Raw genomic sequence first — 23050 nt, 5'->3', positions numbered from 1 at the left:
GTTCTGGTGGGGGGAAAAGAACACAGATCACATAGACTTTTCTGTGCGTTTACAGAGGAAATTACTTCCAAAAAGGTCAGAACACAAGATGAAAAAAAAATCTGTGATTTTATTATTCATGCCATCTATCTTCAGCTGTGGCAGTTTTTTTCATTGTGCCCTTCATCCAAACAATAGATGGAATGGACTTTAAAATAAGGGGGAAAGAAAGAAAAAAAAAAAAAAGGTATTCTCCTGTGCCCAAAGAGCAGAGTGTATTTATTTAAAGAGAAGCATGAAAGAAAGGAGAAAAGTCAGCTTTCATAAAAGTTAACATTTTAGGTGATTTAGAAAACTGGAAGGTTTGGTGAATATTCTCAGACAGTTTTATGTTAGAATCTGTAATAATAATATTATAGTAATAATAATATTGTAGCATCATGCTTATAATTTGCTTTCCTGTAGCATCCAGAGTATCTTAATCACTATTTCTTTTATAATCAGAGAAAAATGTGTTCTTCATTAGTTCTCTGAGTTGTTTTGCACAGTCCATCTATGGAGTACTCAGTTTCAGGGCTTATGTGCAAGCAGGATCCATTAAGACTGCACAGCCACACTCTCCCAACACCAAATAATTAAATTAAGATTAGAAAATGATGTTGTGATCTTTCTGCAGGAAACACTGTCCATTCCCTGTGCTTGGCAAATTCTTCTTTTTTATTTAAAAAAAAAAAAAAAAAAAAGAAGCTCTTTTCCTTGGATCTTAGCAGCACTGCATACTCTTGGATAGTTATGATAATTATATTTTAGTGGCAGAGAATTTGATCTTTAAAAGCTTTTATAGCTGCATTTCAAATTAGTAAAGTGTTTTAGGATTTTTGCAATGATAGGATCTTTTCAAACAACTATCATGTTTAAATATAGTACTTACCTCCCAAGACTAAAATTTCAATTTTATCATAAGCATAGACCTCAGTACAATGGAAATTTTTACCTCAGTCAGAAATATTGTAACAGAAATGTAATAAAATCTGAAAAAAATAAATTTTGTTGTATGTTTTGGTATATAATGCAAGTAAAGATGCAATTGAAAATTAGTCTAATTCAGCAGATATTTGGGCACGCTAGTCTCAAAATTCTCTGCTTTTATCAATATAGTCTAAGAATTGTTCAGTTCACTAGAGAAAAGAAGACTGAGGGGGGATCTTATTAATGCTTATCAATACTTAAAGGGAGGGTGCCAGGGGGATGGGAACAGCCTTTTTTCAGTGGTGCCCAGTGATAGGACAAGAGGTAACAGGCACAAACTTGAACATAGGAAGTTCCATCTTAACATGAGGAGGAACTTCTTTGCTTTGAGGGTGGCAGAGCACTGGCACAGGCTGCCCAGAGAGGTGGTGGAGTCTCCCACTCTGGAGACATTCCAAACCCACCTGGACACTGTCCTGTGCAACCTGCTGTAGGTGACCCTGCTCTGGCAGAGGGGTTGGACTAGATGGTCTCCAGAGGTCCCTTCCAACCCTGACCGTTCTGTGATTCTGTGAACTGCCAGGAAAAGAAGATATTTTGAATAGGAAAAAAATAGCTTGCTTTTTTTTTTTTTTTTTAAGTTGCTGTTAACCATTATAGGTTTTGCTTTACAGAACTACAACTGAATACAAATATATGCTTTCACATGCATTCTGATCACTGTAAGAGCTATGGAACATCATAATAAAATGCTTAAAAAATCTTTTGTAAGCTTAAAGATTTCACTTATTGTTACAAAAGCATGTTTGTGTAAAAATTTTTAAAAGTGTATTTTAAAAATTTAGAAATAGTAAAAGCGTATTTAAAAGTGTACTTTAAAAAACTTGCTAAGTAATCAAAATTGTACAAACAAATAAAATAAAAAAAATTGGCTTTGCTGTAATAGCTTTTAACTGGTTTTCATTCTTTGATTTTTTTTTTTTCTCTTTTAGAACTTTCCAAAAGAAAGATGCATGGGAAATGGAACATCAACAGACTTCTTTGTTCACAGCCAGTGGCTACCACAGAAACTGTAGTCCTGTTTTATATGGCCAAGGCAATATCACTGGTTCAAAAAGTGATAGCACTTTATCTTCTCATACGCTTCACAGAGGTCATGAGGAGAAAATAAATGATAAATCTCCATCAGCACCAATGGGGTATCCTTTGGGCTTTGGTGGGCCGTTTCCTGAAAAGGGCAGAACAGGCAGCTTACGGAGCGCTGCTTACAATGCAGAAGAAAGCAAATTATCAGTAAGTAACTATTTTCCTGTAACGTATATTTTCAAAGATCCATCTGTGGACCAAATGCAGCCTTGGAGGAGCCAAAAATTAATCACCCCTGTTGTCATTATTATTTATACAGCGCCAGCCCAGCAAAAATGGAAATGCCTTATCCTAACATAAGTGCCGTTTTTCTGGAGATTAAGCATCCCCTACTGGGCCATACCTCTGTTCTAATAACGATGGTGATAATTACCTGCCATTATGTGATTGTGAGAGAGATTTCTACATTTTAGCTCATTGCCTTCTATATTGTGGCACTCTGCTTCATATTGCCTTCTGTAAGAGCACTCTGCTTTAAGTGGCTTTCTATAATGCCTGCAAACTTACTGCCATAAGTGCTGTCAGACAAATAAAGTTTCTACATCATTTGTTTGATGGATGAAATTAGAGGAATTGCAGCAACTATTTTCTATGTGTTAGCTATTGTATTTGAAAAGGAACAGAAACGATAACTGCTGTAATCCTCATTTTTCTTGAAATGAAAGAGTAATAGTGCAGCATTATTTCTTTCGGTCTTCATAGGCTGGAGATTACCAACCTCCATGACAAGGGGGATAAATCCCACTTTGCCTAGGGCAACTTCTTAGGAAAAACTTTCCATGCTTCTTTGACTTTAGATCTCTCTTTAAATTTGAGCTTATCATCTTTCTTAGTATCTTCTATTCTTCCGTAGGCCTCCACTACAGGCCACAGTTGAAAACTTAGCACTTATTTTCCAGACCTCAAACCATGCAACCACACCATCATTAAATAACGGAACTAACAGATTAGAGAGGAATGGACTGTAGCCATCTCTCTGTCCAGCTGATTGGTGCATCTTTGTACCCAGGAGACCCTGAACTGCAGGTGTGTGGCTGAGCCTGTCAAGAGAGAAGAGGGAAGACTTCAGCATTTACTGGGGGGAACCACTCGGCAATTTTCTTGCTACTCGTCACCTGGAGTAGAAGCGAAGAGGCATGATGACACCAACAATCATCTTCAAGCAGTTTGTGGTGGTCCCCAGTTCTGCTGGGGTTTCTCATGGCTTGAGAGTTTTTCTCTTTAAACTGCTAATCGTGAAATGAATTGTTTGGACTTTTTCAGGAGAGTCTGATAAACACCAGTTTTCCTCCTGTCTTCTGTCAGAAGTGTCAGACGGTGACACCAGACCACAAAGCTTCTGTTTCTGGCCAGCCCAAGGAAAATATCCATTGTGAGACATTTATGCAAGCTGCAGGGAAACTATTTCCCAGCTGGCACTCAGGACAGGGTCGATGCCAAGACAGTTGACCAGATTATAAGGAAAACACTTTCCAGCTGGTGTGTGGGCAAAGTACATAATGAACCTATTAAGCAAGGGATATTTCTCGTACAGTGTCTAAGTCCAAATCAGTGGCATTGAAGCAGGTACAAGTTCAGAAGATGGCCAAAATTAAACCATCACTCAAACTGACGTTGGATACCACAGCTTTAGTACAGAGATGATTCAGTGGTCTATTACTCTCGAGCTCTATGTTCAAATGGAAAGCCATTGCATCAAGGAGAAAGAGGGAAAAACATACAATATGTTGTATGTTCTTCGATGGAGTTTTCAGGACTGATGTTTCACCTAAGTGAAATCTCCAGTATGTTCAAAATTTCTGAAGATACTATAAGGGACCATTTTTCTCAAGGATATTTGTAGCGCCAATTGAAAACACCAGAATTGCAGGTGATGTCCTGATATGTACCAAAATTACCCTGTTGGTATTTAGGGAAGAGAGAAAATAGTCTCTAGGGCTTTAGACAAAGACTTACATCTCTCCTCCCAGTAGAGAGTCTTCAGTAAACCTTAGTAAATGTTCCCTTTTACATTCCTACTTATAGGTTACATGTGTAGAGAAAGTCACTCCTGCCTTTGAGTAAACTAGGAAGCTCGGCTGGGATTCACTGGAAAGTCCCATAACCCCCCAAATTCTTGTTTCAAGACTTTCCAAATCTGGGGAAATACTTTGTCTCTGAACAGTGCTTTGGGGTGTGCTCTTTTCAGAAAATAGGTACCTGATCCATTCCTAGTCTCTGGGAAGACTATTCTATAGAACAGTCCAATGTCCATCTTCAAGTTTAATCTTTCCCACAGAAAAGAAATAAATAAATAGGTAACTGAATAGGCAATGAGATTATTCGCCCCTCCAGAATGGGACATTTCTATGCAATTTCTCCATTTCAGGTGGAGCAAGCAGTTACGTACATTCTACTTCCCAATCTGGATCCTTTACTTGTAGTCAGAAATACTTTCTCATGTTTCTCTTCAGATGATGGACAGACATTGTCTGTTCTCGCTTTGAAGACTTGGAAAGAGAAGAAAAAGTTAAGCTTTAACAAGGAAAATTTAAATTAAGCATCAGGAAGCTTTCTAACGTTAAGGATGGAAATTGCTTAATAAATAGATTGCAATGGAAAGTTGTGGAAATTCTACCGCTGGACATTATTAGGAATGATTTTGACAGTCTTGAGCCTACCCTGAGGCACGCCATGGTCCATGCTTTTCACTCGTAGGTGAGTACCTAGCTGGTTAGGTACCTAGGCCCTCTAAAATCCTTTCTCTATGGCTTAGCCATTTCCTAGGCTTCTCAGTTTTGATTCATATATGAGCAGAAGCATGTTGAAGACAGGCATCTGTACCTGCTGCCTAAGTGTTGTGGTGTAAGGTTAGAGGAAACTACCCCCAAACCCCCCCCCCAAATTTAGTCACAGAGAGACTAAAATTAGCCAGGCCAATTTCTAGTCTTGGTGTTACAAGAACTTTCCTGGAAAGTAGAAAGGGCTAAACATGAGCAGACTTTAACACTCTGGGATTTGACCACTCATGATTTGACCACTAAATGTTAGAATATCCCAAGTGTTAAAGCCTTCCTGCTGCCCTGCTGAAGCTGCATCCAAGAATGCTGGGAGAGCTCATGGGGCAAAGAAAGAGATAACTCTAGGCAAATTAATTAGGCAGTTTGCGAGAGAGAGTAGACGTAGCTTCCTGAAGTGCTTCTCCCCAGCAATCCAGAGTGAATTCATAAGCACTTTGGGTTGTTCTTGCTTAAGGAGAAGACTTATTTAGCACATACTTCATATGTGGAAATATGCATCTCTATCAGCTGCACTCCTTCATTTCCAGCAAACGATGAGGCAAAAGGTGATTCTCATTACTGGTTTACCCCAAAGAAACACAGGATCAGCTGACACCATAGAAATTAAAAAGTAGAGTTCTTGTTGCCGAACTACCCAAAAAGTGGGTTGAAAGCTTACTAATGAACCTATTTCTGTCCAGCTCCAGTTAGAAAACCGAAAGACATAAAAGTGTTATCTGAGGAAAAGAAATTCAAAACTAGGGACCATGAGTCTCATCTGAGACATGGATTAAAGGAGTTATTTTATGTTTTTTCTTCCTCAGGCACTGAAAGTAAAGACAATAAAGAACATAGTGAAAGAACAGACCAGAGGCTTGAAAGCAAAGCTTAGTTGCTAACAAGAAATGTTGCCTTTTAGACCTGTTTAGGTACAACCTTCTCTCAAAGTGCATAAAAACCAGTGCATTAGGGACCTATCTAAAATGATAGTGATGTCTGACCCTCAGGTAAGGAGCTGTAGGGAACCACTATCTGCTTATTCTAAGTGATAAACATTCTTCTCTCAACTCTGAGGAAATTCAGAAATGTCTCATTTGCAGTTTACAGTGTATTTCAAGAAAAAAATACATCAAAGTAAGTACCAGTTGAAGAGAAGGACGCTAGCATTTTAGGAAAATAGCTTGATCATGAGGCCAATGTGCTTCTAATCAGAAGTCATCAATTGCAAACATTGTTATAATGAATCTCTGAGAATCTCTCATAACTTGATATATCATTTCTGAAGTCTAGCACTCATGTCAATCTGCTGTTCTTATGGAGAAGCCTGACATGACTTTTCTGTAGGTGATGACACCTATTAAATTCATAGTTCAGATTTACATCTTCCCAGTTTCTTACGCTTCTCACTGGAAGTATTTTATTTGCTCAGTGATTTCAGAGCTGGTATTCAGTAAGCAAAACACATGGTGATTCTTTAAGTAAAGCCTCCAAAGCCAATCTTTTTCATAATACAAAAAACATCTTCAAATACTTCAAAATAGTACTGCCAACTCTATCATTGAATCCAAACCTCACAAGGAGACATTTTTGTGGCCTAGCCCATGAAGGAATAAATGGGCGTGTAGCCATGGCATCCAAAATCTCAGGAACAACTTTTCAACAAGACCAGGTTGGATGGGGCTTTGAGTAACCTGGTCTCATGGGAGGCATCACTGCCCATGGGAGGGGGATTGGAACTAGATGATCTTTAAGGTCCCTTCCAACCCAAACTATTCGATGATTCTATGATTCATAGAGAAAACAATGATGATTTATCAGTGGGAAATCGTGCATGTGTTTATGAGGATGGTGATCTCCCTCCACAGTTTCTCAAACATTGGAAGATTAACATTCTTTCTTATCCCTGCTAGTGCAGGGATTGGTAGAAGAGTGTTTTGGCACAAAGTGATCCAATACCTTTGGGTTCCTTAATCCTACATGGCAAATTACATCACTTTTTCTTCCCTGCCCTGTTAAAACACTAATTTGGAGGGACTGAAAAGGAAGATTCTGCTTTATTTGTGAATTTCATTTTAGGAGCCCTATCCTAGAAAGCCTGTCTCATTCTGGAAGGATGGTATTACATTCAGAATTTATTTCCGCCGATCGCTTACCTGCTGTACTTCAAAAAGAAAAGGGGTTTCCTATAGGAAATCTCTAAATTTCATCTCAAGGTCTGCAGCAAAGAGTTTGAATAGAATAGTGTTTTAAAGCATTTCTCTAGTTATTATCTTTTGGTCTGAAAAACTGCTAAAGGGCAGTTTTAAACCAGGCTGAAAGCAAAGACCGAATCTGCCTCTAGTTGCCGTGGAAATAGGGAATACCCCATTCTGATACAATGGAGCCTAGAATAAAAATTTACAGGTGTAATAGAATTGGCCTTTTCCACAAAACATTTGAATATTTAAATCATTTGAAGCCATTCCTATTTGATGTACTGACAGATAAACTCTGCTTTTTACATTCTAGGAAAAACAAAACCAGAGATTCTAATAATCGGTTATTAAAACTATTTAACATATATTTTAATTAAGATAAAAAATTTAAATCATCTTTCTCAATATGTGATCATATAAAGAGAGAAAATAACCTTTCTTTTACTCAGTATTACAGCTCCTAAGTTTTTTCTCCGTTGACTATTAAAAATTCTTGTCATAAAATTGTGTGTATCTATAAAAATAAACATTGAATTTATTTAAACAAGCATAATATCTTTAGACAAAGACAAATTATTTCATATTTCTTTTGATAAAGACATTCCAATGAAAGCATGCTAAGTATTAGCAAAAAGAATTAACAAAAATTGCTGCTTAAAAATTTAGAACTTGTTCCAGCAAAGACTCACTCATGTCCTTTGCTTTATACAACTCTGCATCCCATGACAACCATTTTAAGACCGATTTCGTTATGGTTTATGTCTCAGTCTACTAAATGCTTATTAAATGGAAAGAAGATTTTTCAGTGAACTACTGCAGCGAATAAAATTTAGTACATTCTTCAGAATATCAGGGCTTGAAGTTGATAGTACTGAAATGAGCGTAGGTTTTCTTCCTTTTCTCAGAAAGCATCACATCACAGAAGCAGAGAGCTAAAATTACAGGAGGCAATCAGCAGTACCCAACGAGTTATATTCTGTAATTCCAAAAAACAGATTATTGTCCTCCGTCCTGGTCTAAATTATAGAAGTGACAAACAGAACCTTTAGGTGATCCAAAGACTTTGGAGGTTGTGAAGCAGTTGAATTCTGTCTAATGGGATATTTAAATTTTTAATGGCAAATCTACATCCTAATGCTGTGAATATCACAGGTATTCAAACATCATGCTCACATTATGTCACTTAGGTACCTGAATGCCTTTAAAAATGTATGCCCAGATTCATGTTTTTCTTGGGGGGTATAAAGCATTATAGCACTATAAGCTGCTATAGGTTAAGATGCATTTCAAATCTAAAATTTGATAATGCAAACGTGTCATAGGTACTTGCTGGTTTCTACTAACTTTGATTTTCTGTTCATTGCTCAGTATCCCCCTGAGATGTCCTTCCTTGCAACAACAGAGAAGTTCCTTCAAGAGGAAGAGAAACATACAAGAGAGTTTGAAGAACGTTTAAATTCACACCTTGAAGAACTGCAAAGACATTCTGAAAATACTCTAAAAAAATATGCTGGGATACAGCAAAGCAGGCATACTTAAGCCAGTCACACAACTAAGAAAATAAAACCAAGTAGTCACCCATGAGTTTCTTAGAACTAAAATCTGCAACTAGTCGTTTAACGTATTTAGGCCCATTGCCAATAACATGTATTTTTAACAGCGAGGTTTCAGTGAGATGATCATTATCCTACAGATTTAGGAATATTGTAAGTTGACTATAAAATATTGTACTCTAAACATATTCTAAAATATACAGGTTGGTTTTGCATAGTTAAATTGTGTGCAGCAGAGACCCTGTTGCAGCACTGTAAATTAAGTAAGATACTTTCAATTCTGTGATGTACAGAGGGCTAATAACTGGAATTATTCCCTTGAAAATATAATCACCCAAGAGAAATTCTCTGGATTGCACAGGACAAGAATAATAGGTGCCTTTAGCCATGTCATAGATCCTAGCATAAAGAGCTTATCTATGCTTTGGTTATTCTCGGCTGTAGAAACAGCTCTTGGGACTCCTGAAATGAGGCGTTTGAGCTCGCTCTTTCTTACGCCGTAAGCCACCCTGGTCTGCGAGGGGAACGTGAATAGGCAAAGCACATATTTTGGAGCCACCCGTATTGCCTCTTTTGCCAGACCTGTTGGACTCCACCTGGGGCAGAGTCTGATCTCAGGTGCTTTATACGCTTTACATTAATACTTTACAAGTTTTAAATTCAGTCTTCGAAAGCGCCTGTTTTGGTATTGATGTTTAGGTGCTATGCCGGCTCATTGTTTAACTACGTTGGAATAGGGGAAAAACCTTTAACTTCAGAGAACTTGTTTTAGGTAAGGGCCTAAATTCTTTATATTTTTCTACAACACAGGAAAACATTATAAAACCAAGCAGAGTTAATTCAACTCCATGTGCCGAAAAACTGCATAATGTTGAGATTCCTTTTATTTGCAATTCATACTGAATTCTATTGCTGTGCAAGCGAAACAGAAATTACAGACAGTGTTGATGAACCACCAGTTTCAGTGAAAGAGATCCTGAAGAACTGCTTTCCAGCATATACTGTTGCCAACTTCCTGGAAAAATCTGGATAAAAATAATACCAGACTGTCAAACAGCTCCAGTTTGTGAGTAAATGAAGTCTCATTGATATTCAAGACCGCAGCAAAAATGTAAATTGTTTTCGGAAGCTGTATTTCCATTAAGACAAAATACACTGCACCACACTTACATGAAATAACAAGATTTTAAATACCAGTTTGGCTTGGTTTGCAATAAAATGAGTAATGAAAATGAGGAAATCAGAGAACCTTTTACAGGAAAATTCAGGAAAATTACTAGACTCAGCTGGAGGAACGAGGACTGAATAAAAAGATGAAGGAAGGACATCTGAACAAACTAAATATATATGCATCATCAATTAAGGGGAGATGCATCTGGGAGTTTTAAAAGAACTAATGAAGAAATGGAGGAACGTCTGGAAATCAGGCTAAATTTTAAGCCGGGAAAGATCTGTAGAAGCAAAAAGACAACAAAATGGGCAAGAGAAAAAAAAGCATGGGATATTAGCCAGTTAGCCAGATTCTTTTGCCATTGTAAGATTTAAACATACAACAAGACAGTGTGCACCAGTTCTTCAAAGAAATGTTGTGTCTGAATCCAGTCCAGGCCTGAAGATCCCTCTCATGATACAGATCTGTGTCACGATACAGAATGAATGAATGAAATTATCAAAAACTTTATAAGATTTTTTTTCTAAAGCATTTGAAGATCTGGCCAAGCTACTGACTTTGGCTAATGAAATAACAGAGTTAGTTTGAGCCTGGCTTTTGTGTAACGCCATATAATAAACTCCCCACGAAAAGCACTGAAAACTGCAAAGTACCTGTATCTGAACAGCCTGCTTGTTTACTGCGATTTCCTGCTCAGAGCATATTATGCCACAAATGTGCTGAGACAGTATGGATCCAAGCGCCATTTCTTTAAACACATACTTACGTGAAAGGTCGCCCTTCTCTCTGGAGCCAAAATCAGCAAAGGTTCCTCATCTGACAGTCCCCAATTCAAACAAGAGCCCATTGCTGCCAGAGTACAGCCAGAGCCACGCCGCTGGTTCTCAATACTTCAACTGTATTAAATAGTCAAAACTTGATTAAACTGGTGAGGTTTCAGAAGGAAAATACATATTCCGGATGTTATCATGCCAAAAATAGCGTGTACAGCATGTACCACATTTCAAGTTATTCAGACAACTTTTTAAAAGAATGACGGACAGCAGAAATAAGAAAGACTGAGAAATTATATACCCTACGAACAGGGACTGGAGATGTATGTATGTTGTCAAAAAAGGAATAATCAGAAGGATCCAAGGTTATAAATGTCTGAAAGAATTAATAAAAATGAAAAAAATGAATTATTAATGATAGGTTCATTTGACAGGACAAGGCGCAATGCTCGAGAGCTGTGGATTACCCAAAACATACAAAAAAAATTCTATTCTACTCTGTGAATAGCTGGGCAATGGAAAATTCTTGTAAGCTGCTGGACTACTTCTATGATTTGTCAAAGCTTTACTGAAAAGCCTTTTTTTTGGCTCCCAGTTGAAAGAGTTGTTGTTTTAAATAAAAAGAACAATGGTTTGGGCTGCCACCAGCTTTTTTTGCTGAAGGAAAAACAGAGGTCATGTACACACAGCCGCCAACGTGTTTCATCGAGATATAATTTTGAAATAGTTGGTGGTAAAAGAGCTGCCAGACCATTGCTGTCCAGTTCACTTCCCAAAACTTACTCTGATGGGGCGGTTGGTGAAACAACAGTAACTGAACAGAAACGTTTAAAAGCGGCTCACGTGAAAGTTGGGTATTCTGTGCATTTTCTTCCTACTGTTTCTTCCTCTCATCTTTTTTGTATGGGAAATTTACGAGTATAAGAACGGGAGAGTGTCAGATGGTGGGTACCCCGATCCATGCAGAGAGGAGTGCAAACAGCAGCAGCAAAACACAGTGCCAAACGAACACAAAAATGGACAAACGTTTTGAAAAATCCCAGGCACGGCTTTCCTGCTTTTCTGATGGGTCGACGTGAACAATGACTTTAGCTTACCCGGTCAAAGGCTAACAAATCTCTGCTGGGATGAGATACTACAGAAAGCGCCTAAGCCCCCCAGTCTCACTGTTCTGGGTTTATCACAGTGGTTACAATTCCTGATTTAAGTGGTACCATAGGTATAGAACCACTTAATGATTCAAAACTAGACTAAACACCACCAGTGGGGATGAGAAAGAAGTCATCGACAGAGACTGTCTAACGAGATGAACCCCAGGTGACTGGACAGCCATGCTATGTCAGCAAAGTTTTATTTGGAGAGGCGACGGAGGTCTGCGCGGCACTGCAGCCCGCCCCGCCGCTCGCTGCCCGCGGGTCTCCCAGGGCCCAGACGGCTGGCAGGGGGCAGGGGGCACTGGGGGAAGGTCCTTACCCTGCGTCACGTGGACGATGGGATTATGTTTGGGTCTGGCTTCACAACCTACAGCAGCCAATGATGTCCTTTGCATTCACTTTTTTAATTTAATTCCATGCAAAATAGCTATATGCTAGATTTTACACCAACTGCCTTGTGCTAGGGAAGTTGGTTTTTTTCTCCTCAGACACAGCAGTGAGAAAACGCCGGGATAAAAATTGTTCATAGCGGAGCTCGTTTGAATGGGCCAAACTGATGTGGGAACTGTGTGTTGTTTTTTCCTCACTGTAGGGTTCAGATCTCAAAGTTCACTGTGTCTGAGTTACTATTTAATCACATGGACACCCTCAAAACCACAAATAGGCTGTAATTTAATGTGCTGCATCTAATTTGCCACTAGTGGGTTGAGCAGTGCCCCATGACGCTGATACACTGCGCTCATCTCCCTTCCTAAACCAACAAACCAATCAGTTTGTTCCTCTGATCTACTCTGAACCAAACTGTGAGCAGCTTTGCAACAGGTCGATCAAGAATGCGTTTGCTCAGTTACCTTACAAGGCACAGAGCAGTCCTAAACCGTCCCGTCACTGAACTTCCTGCGACAGAAGTAGGATTTTTTTGACTAGACCTGAACCCTGGGACAATCCCAGATGAAGCAAGAAATCCTACAGAAGTTCTAGTCCTCCGTATCCCATGTAAGCACCGTAACAAGAATTTTTTTGGTTCAAGCCTGTACACGTACCATCCGGGCACCAAACCTAAATAGTCTGAAAAAAGAACAATGCATTTTCTCTGCCGTGTGTATTTAAAAGTGCTGTTCTCTGAGCATCAGGATGTGAATAAGTAAACATTTTCATGTAGATGGATTGAAACAGAAGACCGAGAGACAATTTGGCTGAGTTCTGAAAATACTTATCGTTCTTCGTTCAGAGCACGGTCCGCCTCGCTGGCTTCTCCCACTCGGTTTTGGGGAGCTGGGGCCGTTTACAACACACACGGGCATTTACCCATCACGAGAATACTCAACAACATTTCTTTATTTTCCTAGCACTTCGAAAACATTTATAAAACTCCATTCAAACCTCAATCTTTAAGTATTTGACTCAGATTTGACTTATGCTTTGAAAAACTGGTTTTAAAAAATTGCTTCTATGACTTGATTTATCAGAAGGCAATGGCAGGTTTTTAATGACTTCACCTGATAATGAGCACTCTTGGAAACCATATCATAAGACACTGCTGAAGACTTACCTCAGCATGAGTTTTCTGGTAAAATGCTTGTAATAAATCATTCAATTTTGCCCACAAGCTACTGTATGCTGGGAAAAGATTTGAAACCCTATTTCTAAAACATTTTTGAAGGCAACTGACAGTTGGCGTAATACAGTCAAAAAAACAGAGACACAGTTACACCTTCGGCTGAGAAGTTCACAGGAGTTGACATTTGGGCAACTGCCATTAATTTACTTCCCGATTGCTTCCCAGTGATTTTTGACACCTTCTGTCTACAGACACTTCATACCATTTTCCCAAATGCACATTCTCACATCCAATACACATAAAAGGGAATTTGGTAGAAAACGTCAGAATCCAACTTCATTGTTTACTAGAGAATTTTTTTTTTTTTTTTGAGAGTCAAACTGTGAAATCAATGGGACTATCCCTGTGCTTCTGTGTAAGGAACAATTCAGAACGTGTAACACTATTTTCCTCTCAATTAGCACTCAGTAAAATTGCTCATTTCAGGGAATTGAAATACATAATGTGTCTTATTAGCATTACGCTATAGGTGCATATTAACAAACATTTGTCTCTGGAAAGATTATTGTGACCTGAAGAATTTTCAGATGACAAGACACAAAGGGAGCATAAGAAAAAGCAGCAGAAACGAAACATCTCATTAGAGAAGTAATCTTATCTAACCCAACCGACCTTTTACCTATTTAGTTGTTATCAGCCAGTTAATTGCTCTTACGTGGCACAGACTCAACTTTTGCAGAAAATGAAGGGGGGAAAAAAAATCATGTAAGGACTCTGAACAGTTTCAGGGAAGTCTTTCCAAATTATGAAATTATTGCTTGGGCTGATGAAAAAGCCCTGCAGGTGGAATGGACTGAAATAAACCTGGTACTCGGAGACAGGGAAGTCACAGGGAATTTGTCAGAGCCGTCAGAAAGGATCACGGAACGAGCAGGGCCAGGACAACCTCAGTTAGGAGTCTTTGGAAGACGAAGATGAGGAAGAGGAATCTGTGGAAGAGATTAGCGGGTTTGCTTCTGTTCCAGACACTCAAGACGCTGAGTCCCCTGCAGAAGGCACATATTTAAACTACGCACACTTTTATTCACTTCCTCAGGCACAAATTTTATTTAAGCTGAACACCCCCTCTCAAAAAAGGGCAAACTAGGAGAGCTCCAGTGCAGCCATCCCTGACTGAGGATAAAATAAAAATAAGACAAAAATGATTTGGTGCCTGGGAGAACAGGAACAGCTGGGAGATGACACAGACTAAGCAATTACTTTCACAGATGCATCATTTCGGATCTCTCCAGCTGAAGGAAGCAGTTCCCAATACCAAAGCAGAGATAATTTCCAGTCCCAGCACGTGGCTCGGTGAGCACAGGGGCTCCGCAGCAGCCTTCCCGCTGGTCACCCGCTGGGTAAACACTCTTCTGGGCATACCGTGACGCCCACCTTGTCTGCGTGGTTTGCTGTGCGCATATCCCAACTACGCTGCAGGCTGGGGACGGGGGGGAACCAACCTATCCGTTCAGCCAAACTCTTCCTTTTAGTTTTTAGCAATTTTTGTATTTCAAAACATCTTAGTTGGCAGGGCCCATTTAATTCTAGGCACTACTGACAGCAGTGGCACAGCAGGCGTCACTAGCTGTGGCCATCCCAGCATCACAGGGTATGCAACTCACTCTGAACAGGGTTAGTTTATAGCTGGCCACAGACTCATCCCGCTCTGGGGACACGTCCCTTAGGGCAAAGTCTGCTGCAGGGGAATTGCATTTGCTTGCCTACGTTATTTTTCCTGCAATGCAACTTTGGTTGGCAGTAGCGTTCTGCACAGGAGCAATACACAGGGTTAACGCAGGAAGCAAGGCACAGCCTTTGGCTGGCACATGTACCAACAGTCCCACTGGCTTCGCTGGGACTATCCCTGTGCCGAAAGACAGCATGTGAAGTAAAGATTCAAGGGGGGCTTTGACTGTCGGCGCAGAAATATTTCCTGCTACGCTTCAGTGCACTGCAGCATCACGTTCTTCCTTGCTTGGCCTGTATTTAAGCAGCAGTCGAGAGTTCTCAAACTCCCTCCCCAGTCTTCTGAAGGTTAGTTCTTAGCGAGCACCTTGTAATATCCGGATGAGAGAGGGCTGTAGAAGAATACAGGATTATTGAAGCATTTTGATCAGAATTTATAGCTTGATTTCCTAGAATAAAACTGCCTAAACTGTGCTCACAGCTTCCTTTAAGTGAGGGGGAGAGGGGAATGGCACAGGACAGCAGCTCACTTCAGCAAATAGATTAGAGACCTATGTTATACTAATGTTACTTTTGCTTCCCTTAAAAAAATAAAAAAGAAATCAAGGGCTGTATCCAAAATCACCTTTTAATTGCCACTTTTATGCAGTTTTAAATATTTAACATCACATAAACAACTATCCGTGTTTACGTAGTTTGTTATCACCTCACCATAAACCGGTAGAATCTCCCTTTCCAAGCTCCATAGGATTCCTTCCGGCAGATCCTGAAGTGTTCACTCGGCGTGTTGGCATCTCACAGCAAAAAGCAGTTCCTTTTCAGTGAACTATATATAGTGTTTAATGAAAAAATTATTACACAATGGAGGCTTTCACAATAAGTCACATTTTTTGCAAAATAATTTGAAGATTCCAAGTAAGACTTCTCTCTTTTATTCAAAAAATAAATATATCCTTTCTGAATCAAAGCACTTCATATGACATTAAGTACAAAGAAGAACTGTACTTCTTTGGAAGTTCTGAAATAGACATACAGGAGCTCATGGGAGCAACATTATCCATAACAGCGATAAAAGCTGGAAGCTGATTTTTTTTACAAATTTATAGCAGAACATGATTTTCTTTTACAATATAGAGCTTCAAACAGATTTAAGAAAAACACCATTTTAAAATTCTGAAAGGCACATGAACTGGAGCATAAAACGTACTGGCACACTCACTAATACGTTTTATGTTACATTCCTAAAGAGAATCTGCGGGACCCTAACCAAGAGAAAGACTGACAATACCAGCAAGTTCCTTTGTAAAGTACTAAAAGAGTGGCAGAGAGTTCCTTTTGGCTCTTGATAAAATTATTAATACCCCAAAGCTAGAAAGTCTGAAAAGCTGCATCATTCAGTTGTATTTGGACGAGTCGCGACATAAACAAACACAACAATCAGCAATACTACAACAGCCAGCGTGGGAAGCACGACGGTGGTGATTTGTTGCCGGGCCTCTTGCATTGCCTGTTTTCTCTCCTTTTTATCTTTGGAGGTCTCTTTTTTGGGTTTTCCTCTTAGCTGCCTCATCCTCCTTTTCGGATCTTTTGTTCACCAAAACAGGTAAGCGAAGGGAGTTGAGCAGCGGAAAATAGACCAAGGTCTTTTGAAACAAAAGGGTCGAAGAATTCCTTCTCCTTCAAGTAGTTGGCTGTGCAAGAAACTGCAAGAGAAGGAAATAAACAATTCTTTTGAGCAAGATCTACACATATTCTAGTTATTAAAACCATTTGCAGTTCCACTTGGTAAATCTTTTATCCAACCGGCACCAATATCTATGCAGCTTCTTTAAAGTAAACGGAATCGCAGGGCACTCATTCAGCTCATCAGTAACGCTTTCCCCATAAACACTACAGCAGTTCATCACGGTGCGTGTATTTGTCCGAGAGCACTGGACTTGCGCTCTGTTAAGCCAGAACCAAAGCCCAGCACCATACATTTTACCCTCTAAGGCAAACAAGATAACGTGGCTAAAGACTTAATGAAAATAATATGAATTAGTCTTGCGTCAACACAGAGCACCAGCTGCCCCTTCTCCTAGCAGCAGCAGGCTCCCAACTAAAGCTCTGTGGCTCCCCACAAACCTACAGAAGGAGGAAGGGCAAGCACGCACCCTGCCATAAGGAAGAGCATTAAGCATTTATCACCCTCACCAGGCATTTATTGGAATAAGGTGTATTCTAACAGGAAGAAACATGGGGAAAGAGCTGCTTAACTTACATTTCTGGCTCTGCTGCCACAGAACAAAGTCTAAATCATAACACGACTCAGTGCTGTCATTCTTATTACAGCTGTCATTTTTATAAGAAAAAGATCCCAAACAGTAACCAGCCTGCTTACAAATCACTGGGGTAGACAAGCAGCCATTAATAAGGCAGCTGCTCTGAAGCACCTACTAGACCAATTTTTAAAAGCAGAAGTATCTATAAAGTCAGATTAACAAAACCACCGCACAGTATGAAAGCCTCTCTGAAATAAGGAGAATTAGTAGGTGCTTAATATTTTCACACCGTTAAGTTTTCTGCCCCTAAGCTGCCTACAGCTGTGTAATTCACTGACCGCACAGGGAGGAGGGAGGATGCCAACTTTTTGGCATTTGGCTGTTTTCCTCTTTGCCACATCCCCATTTCTGCAGGGGCACAGTAGCTGGATACAGACCAGACATATCTAAACACAAACTTGGAGGCTAACAGTTACTGGTGTCAAAGATGGAGCTGAATTGGAAGTAAACTATGAACTGATGTTTTTCCATCGCTCCCTTACGTACTCAGAAGAAAACATAGGAAGAAATTAGTGGGTTAATGTAACTGCCTCTTTTCTTTCCTCCTTCTTTATATCAAAATATGAAGATGACTTTAGCATTCTACTGTAGGAGTGGAGCATGTGTCAACAAGCAAAGCTGCAAAGCTCACTTGGTTCACCACAAACGATTTCCTCTTGATGTGTCATCTCTGGTCCATGTTACACGTTGTTTTATGATTACGTTTTAAAAACAGAGTAGTGGTTTTCACTGAAGGTGGGATGCTTTCTGTTGGTGTTGGCACTCAATCTTATTTGTCAGCCTGACCACAGAAACAAAACTGAACTAAAATGCTCATGTACAAAACAAGAATCCCCACCTATAGGCTACATGCAACTACAAAGGAGTTTTCATCCTTTCTCATAACAGCAGCAACCTGTCTACTGTGAATCTCACACAGCCAGTAAGGTTGGTGAGATAGTGCATCAATTAGGGTAAAATGTTTAATAAGTCTACTCAAACTTATGGAAGTGATCAGACTATCTGAGCGACCATATGATACAGGGAAACCATGAGCAAATCAATGGGTCAGTATTACTGTCTTTATATGGTCCTTCCTGGATACAATCTAAAAAAAACACCACCAACAAAACCCTATCAAGGGTGACAGGATCTCTGTGTTCAGCTGGATTCACAGATGCTGCATCCCATGCACACACACCTTTCATGCAGTTTCTTCTGATTATAAACTTTGCCAATTCAACCTGGACTCTGGGGCAAATGCTTCATTTCAGCTTCGATAAAGCATAAAAGGGAAATTTTGGCAATTGGGAAGATTTTCAAAAGAGCTAACTTCAAGTCTTAGAAAGAACCAATTCCTTTTGCAAGCTGCAGCATTAGAATCAAAACACGTGACAGATTTAGAAAGACCAGAAGTGGTCAGTAAACTTCATCATGGGGAGGGAAATAGGAATTGCATGGAGCCACTGCACATGATACCCTGTTTCAGTCTTTAATCAAATGGGACTACTTAATTTCTAAACTTCCGTAACTGTTTCTTCTCAGCAAATCCCCAGCTGTCTTCCTGATTATTTGGTAGAGTCTTTGGTAGGTATTCCACCCTCTGCAAGCTATGGGTTTCTGGTTTGGTTTTGTTGTTTACTGCTTCTCTAACTCACTCTTGAATTTCATAGAATCCTAGAATCGTTTAGGTTGGAAAAGACCTTTAAGATTATCAGATTAATCGAGTCCAACCATAAACCTAGCACTGATAAGTCTACCACTAAACCATGTGCTTAAGTGCCACATCTTTTAAATACCTCCAGGGATGGTGACTCAACCACTTCCCTGGGCAGGCTGTTCTAATGCTTGACAACCCTTTTGGTGAAGAAGTTTCCTCTGGGGCAAAAGACATCTTTGTTTTACCCCTTCCATTTCCATTTCATTGTCCTCCTCCTCTGGTCACAAGCTTGTTACCAAACTCTAGAAGAACTACTATGCAAAATAAAGTTTTGCATTTGCCGTTTGGGGTAACTAGACAACCAGAGCATTTGGGCTACAGTATTTTCCTATTGTTTTCTGTCTCCACCGCAAATGTACGTCAGTGGGTTTTGTATCTGGATTACTCACAAGACCCAAGAAGTGATGGACAGTAAAAGCCTTTGGGACTTTCTGTGTACCATAGTAACAAACAGGAGTTGCCATGAAACCAATCTCTCTAACAATAAATGTATGCCTTGCTCTACGCAGCATCACTTGCTACCCAGACATTAAAAACAACAGGATGTTTTTTAAGTCTCTTTTGAATGAATATTTCATTCTGAAGCAAAATTATACCAAGTTAATTACATACACTAGCTAACATCTGACGGCTTAGAACAGAAATCCTTCCCGCAAATGTCAGCACCACTTGAATTGCAAGCTGATGCTCTCCAGTTTGGGGATCTGGCATCAATCTCCAAATACGTTTCCAGTAGAATGGGTTACTTGGCTTTGCTACTGGCAGAGATGGACTTGCACAGAAACTGGCCCACAGTTTGCAGAGAGATGAGCCTTAGGGTTCATCTTAACTGAACCATAAAATGGAAGCAGTGAATGTCTGCAAGTTGCTGCCAGGCCACTGCCGCCGCTAGAGCCTGGACGCGACTGCCAGTATTAGACCATTGCTGCAAGAGACAACGCTCCCCCACAGGAAAGGTCCAGAATGTTGTACATTCACACTGGTATGAAACAGCACTTAAAATCTAGCGCTCAGCTGCATAAGATGAAAATTCTGCAGCCCATGTTGTGCAAGTGGAGTAAGAGAGCCACAGCTACCCCCTTCCACTGCCACCCCCTTCCACTGCCAAGCCTCTTACTGGCCACCCACAGACTTCACTAGAAGGCAGGTGACTACTGACAATTATGGAAAGGAAGAAACAGATACAGAATGTCCAGCAAATCAGGGCCACGGCTGGAATTACAACATTAGGGTCTTGTTCCCTCTGGCATATGAGAACAAATTATCTCACATTACTGAGCTAGGTCCTTCTTCATCCAGTGATTACCCTGCTTGCGCACTGGGAAGGCAAAACTCAAGCAAAGAGGAAGGAAATCATATAGCATCAGGATGGGTGTAATCAACAGTCTAGTTAGCACTGCCCATTTGAAATGTCTCAGAGTGAGAAGCTATCAGAAGGGCAATGAGAAAGTGATGTCCCACAAGTACTTCCGTCTTGTGGGAACTGAAACCTTAGAGATCAGCTAACCTCACAGTGCAGAAGTACTGGAAACTCACCTTTTCTCCTCAAACGGAAGCCAAGAGTCTTCTTTCCTTTCCTAGTCTCCCCAAAAAGGAGAGGGCTCACTGGCACAGACTGTGTGCATCCCCCTAAGGATAATAAATGCTAGTAACTGCTCGACCTGGCCCAAGTACCTACCAAGGTTGGAAATGATCATCAAAATAGTTCAGCTACTGCTTTTACTGGTAAGTCAGAGACTCCCTCAACTGGGACATTTAGAAGAATAGCACAGAAGGGACTAACAGACTTTAGCAAAAGTAGAATATCTGTAGCCCACAGCAGCATGACAGGAGTCTGGTACTAGCCAGAGGCTGTAACTTCACCTTCCTTTTATGAATTTTTCAATTTAAAATTTGGTAATAAAATTGCATAGGGTGGTGAGATTATTTAAGTTCACTGTAGCAAATTTTCCCCCAAAAGCAGGCATCTGCTGGCTAGAAAGAAACCACCTCGATTGCCAAGTCAAGAAATTAAGTGTTGGCTTGGTACAGCTGTTTGAAACATACATTTCACAGAGACCACCTCTTCTCTCTGACACTGCAGTGCTCCAACCTGACACCGAAAAGCGAAGGTTTCAAGCAGAACAAAACATTTAAATGTTCGAGCTACTGAAGATAAACCTAAAGACATCACTCTTCAATATAATAAAAACTCACCAATTTAGTACCCTGGCTTGACATCTACAGCAATTACATTCCTCCTTGCCCATCATCCAATTTGCTTTTTATATACAAAAGCGCTCTTCATTCTACCTTCTGGGTTAAGTTACTCTGAACCGTTTTGCAGAGCCAACCTCAAAACCTAAGAGGATGAATGCTGAAGTCACTCACACCAATGCCAAAGTATTTGCCAGCATCTTAAAGCAAGTCAGCTACAGTTAAGCAGGGGTAATTTTGTACCAGAAAGCTGTAGTGAAACTTGTGGGGACTGGTATCCTTTAAAACGTATCAACAATCTTCCACCCAGAATGTATGACAATTGGCCGCCTCTTTTTTTTTTTTTTGTTAAAATTAACCCTGACCATTAGTAATCAGCAATTAAAAGCTCCTCACACTACACACTACTACTACAGGAACGGCAGCCCTGACTCCGGCCTACCCCAGCGCTTGCCGAGTACTGCAATGCTGCATCTCCTTCTACATGCAACACATGCACAAAAGATTTTGTTTATCTGCATGTAGTGTAATCGCACGTCTAGACTTCTAAAGAACTTATTATCACCAACCTTACAGCATGAATGTATTAGCCATGTTAAGCTGAATAATTTTTCTCCAAATCCCAAATTACAAGTGTTTGCAAGCTGATTTGGATTAACCTGGTCTAACCTGCTACCAATACTGTAACACTTCTGGAACAGCAACACATCTTGAAATTCAAACAATCTGACAAGAATTAATTTTTATCATTTAAATTTTCCCCTAGGGCCATGGATGTTACTCACATATTAAAAAAAACAAACAAACAAAAAACCAGACAACAAACCAGCAGACAATCAGGACACACTGCATTTCAATTGCCTGCCAGCAGTGGGGGGAAAAAGGACATGACACCTAAGCAGATAATACTCTTCAGATTATTTTAGCATTAAAAAGCCTCCAAACCCAGTTCCCAAACACCGAGACACAGCAGCATCAGTCAAGAAAAACTAAAACCAACAATCTTATCAGCTTGTTACTTATTTCTGCTACTGGACTGATTACTTTACAGCCAGAGCTGCTGTACAGAGGCTGGAGGAAAAGTTGAGTTGAAGGGATGAAGAGAAGAGGAGGTGAGGACCCCAGGGCCAAGAGGAAGCCTGGTTAGCAGGGAACCAGTGCTCAGCACTGAGCACTCATTGAAACAAGAGCACTCCCCGGCCTTGTGATAAAGACCACACTTCTTCCCACCCAGTGCTGCCAAAGCCCCAGGCCACAGAGCGCTCTGCTTGCATGGTCCCAGCAGAACAGACACAGTGGCTCTGGGCAGGCAGGAGAGGCTGTGCAGGGTCTCCAACACACCAGGCTTTAATCCCCCCTTACCTCATGCAACTTCAGCTTCACTGCAGCTGAGCTGGTGGCCACTGCAAGGAGGTGACAGCTCCTGACAGAGCAGGAGGAAACTTGTGCTGCCCCAGCCAGCACGGGGAGCCCAGGACCAATGAGATGGCTGAGGTAACACTGTTCTCGCTTCTAACCTTAATTAAAGTGGCATCTAAGCAACAGATACACGTTATTTCCTACCTTTGAAACCATGCAAGCATTCTGTTCTTTTTTTAATAAATGACTGAACTGCATGTAATACTGTCACACAAGCCCTGGGTACTATTTAATAAAGAACAAGACTTGTTTCAGACTACCCCATGGAACAGCAATTTAATTTTTTTTAATCATTACTCCATAACTGATTTTACCTCGAAGTGAAATACCACATTTTCTTTCCTGCAGCTGTAAGGTGGAGCCATTGCCAGAGTAGCATCAGCAAGGTCACCAATTTCTAAGGTGATTTGGACAGCTTTGGGAATTT

General features: G+C 40.3%; 2 protein-coding genes across 3 annotated transcripts in view; one reads left to right on the top strand and one right to left on the bottom strand.

Annotated features, from left to right (window-relative positions):
• The window catches only part of DEUP1 (deuterosome assembly protein 1), a gene marked incomplete at both ends in the record, with an annotated part of 44303 nt that extends 35716 nt beyond the window's left edge, over positions 1-8587 (top strand). The window contains 2 exons of the mRNA XM_082482945.1: positions 1941-2241; positions 8417-8587. Of these exons, the coding sequence (XP_082339071.1) occupies positions 1941-2241; positions 8417-8587 (472 nt within the window). The remainder of the gene's footprint in view (positions 1-1940; positions 2242-8416) is intronic.
• Positions 8588-15642: 7055 nt separating this feature from the next.
• The window catches only part of SMCO4 (single-pass membrane protein with coiled-coil domains 4), a 30101-nt gene continuing 22693 nt past the window's right edge, over positions 15643-23050 (bottom strand). For both annotated transcript variants that reach the window (XM_082492952.1, XM_082492951.1), the window contains one exon: positions 15643-16691. In XM_082492952.1, the coding sequence (XP_082349078.1) occupies positions 16379-16558 (180 nt within the window). In that variant the 5' untranslated portion in view covers positions 16559-16691 and the 3' untranslated portion in view covers positions 15643-16378. The remainder of the gene's footprint in view (positions 16692-23050) is intronic.

Source organism: Vanellus vanellus (assembly GCF_965231255.1).
Source record: "Vanellus vanellus genome assembly, chromosome: 1".
Lineage (NCBI taxonomy): Eukaryota > Metazoa > Chordata > Aves > Charadriiformes > Charadriidae > Vanellus > Vanellus vanellus.
The sequence above is the reverse complement of the archived record's forward strand: the minus strand, read 5'-3'. Positions and strand labels throughout refer to the sequence as shown.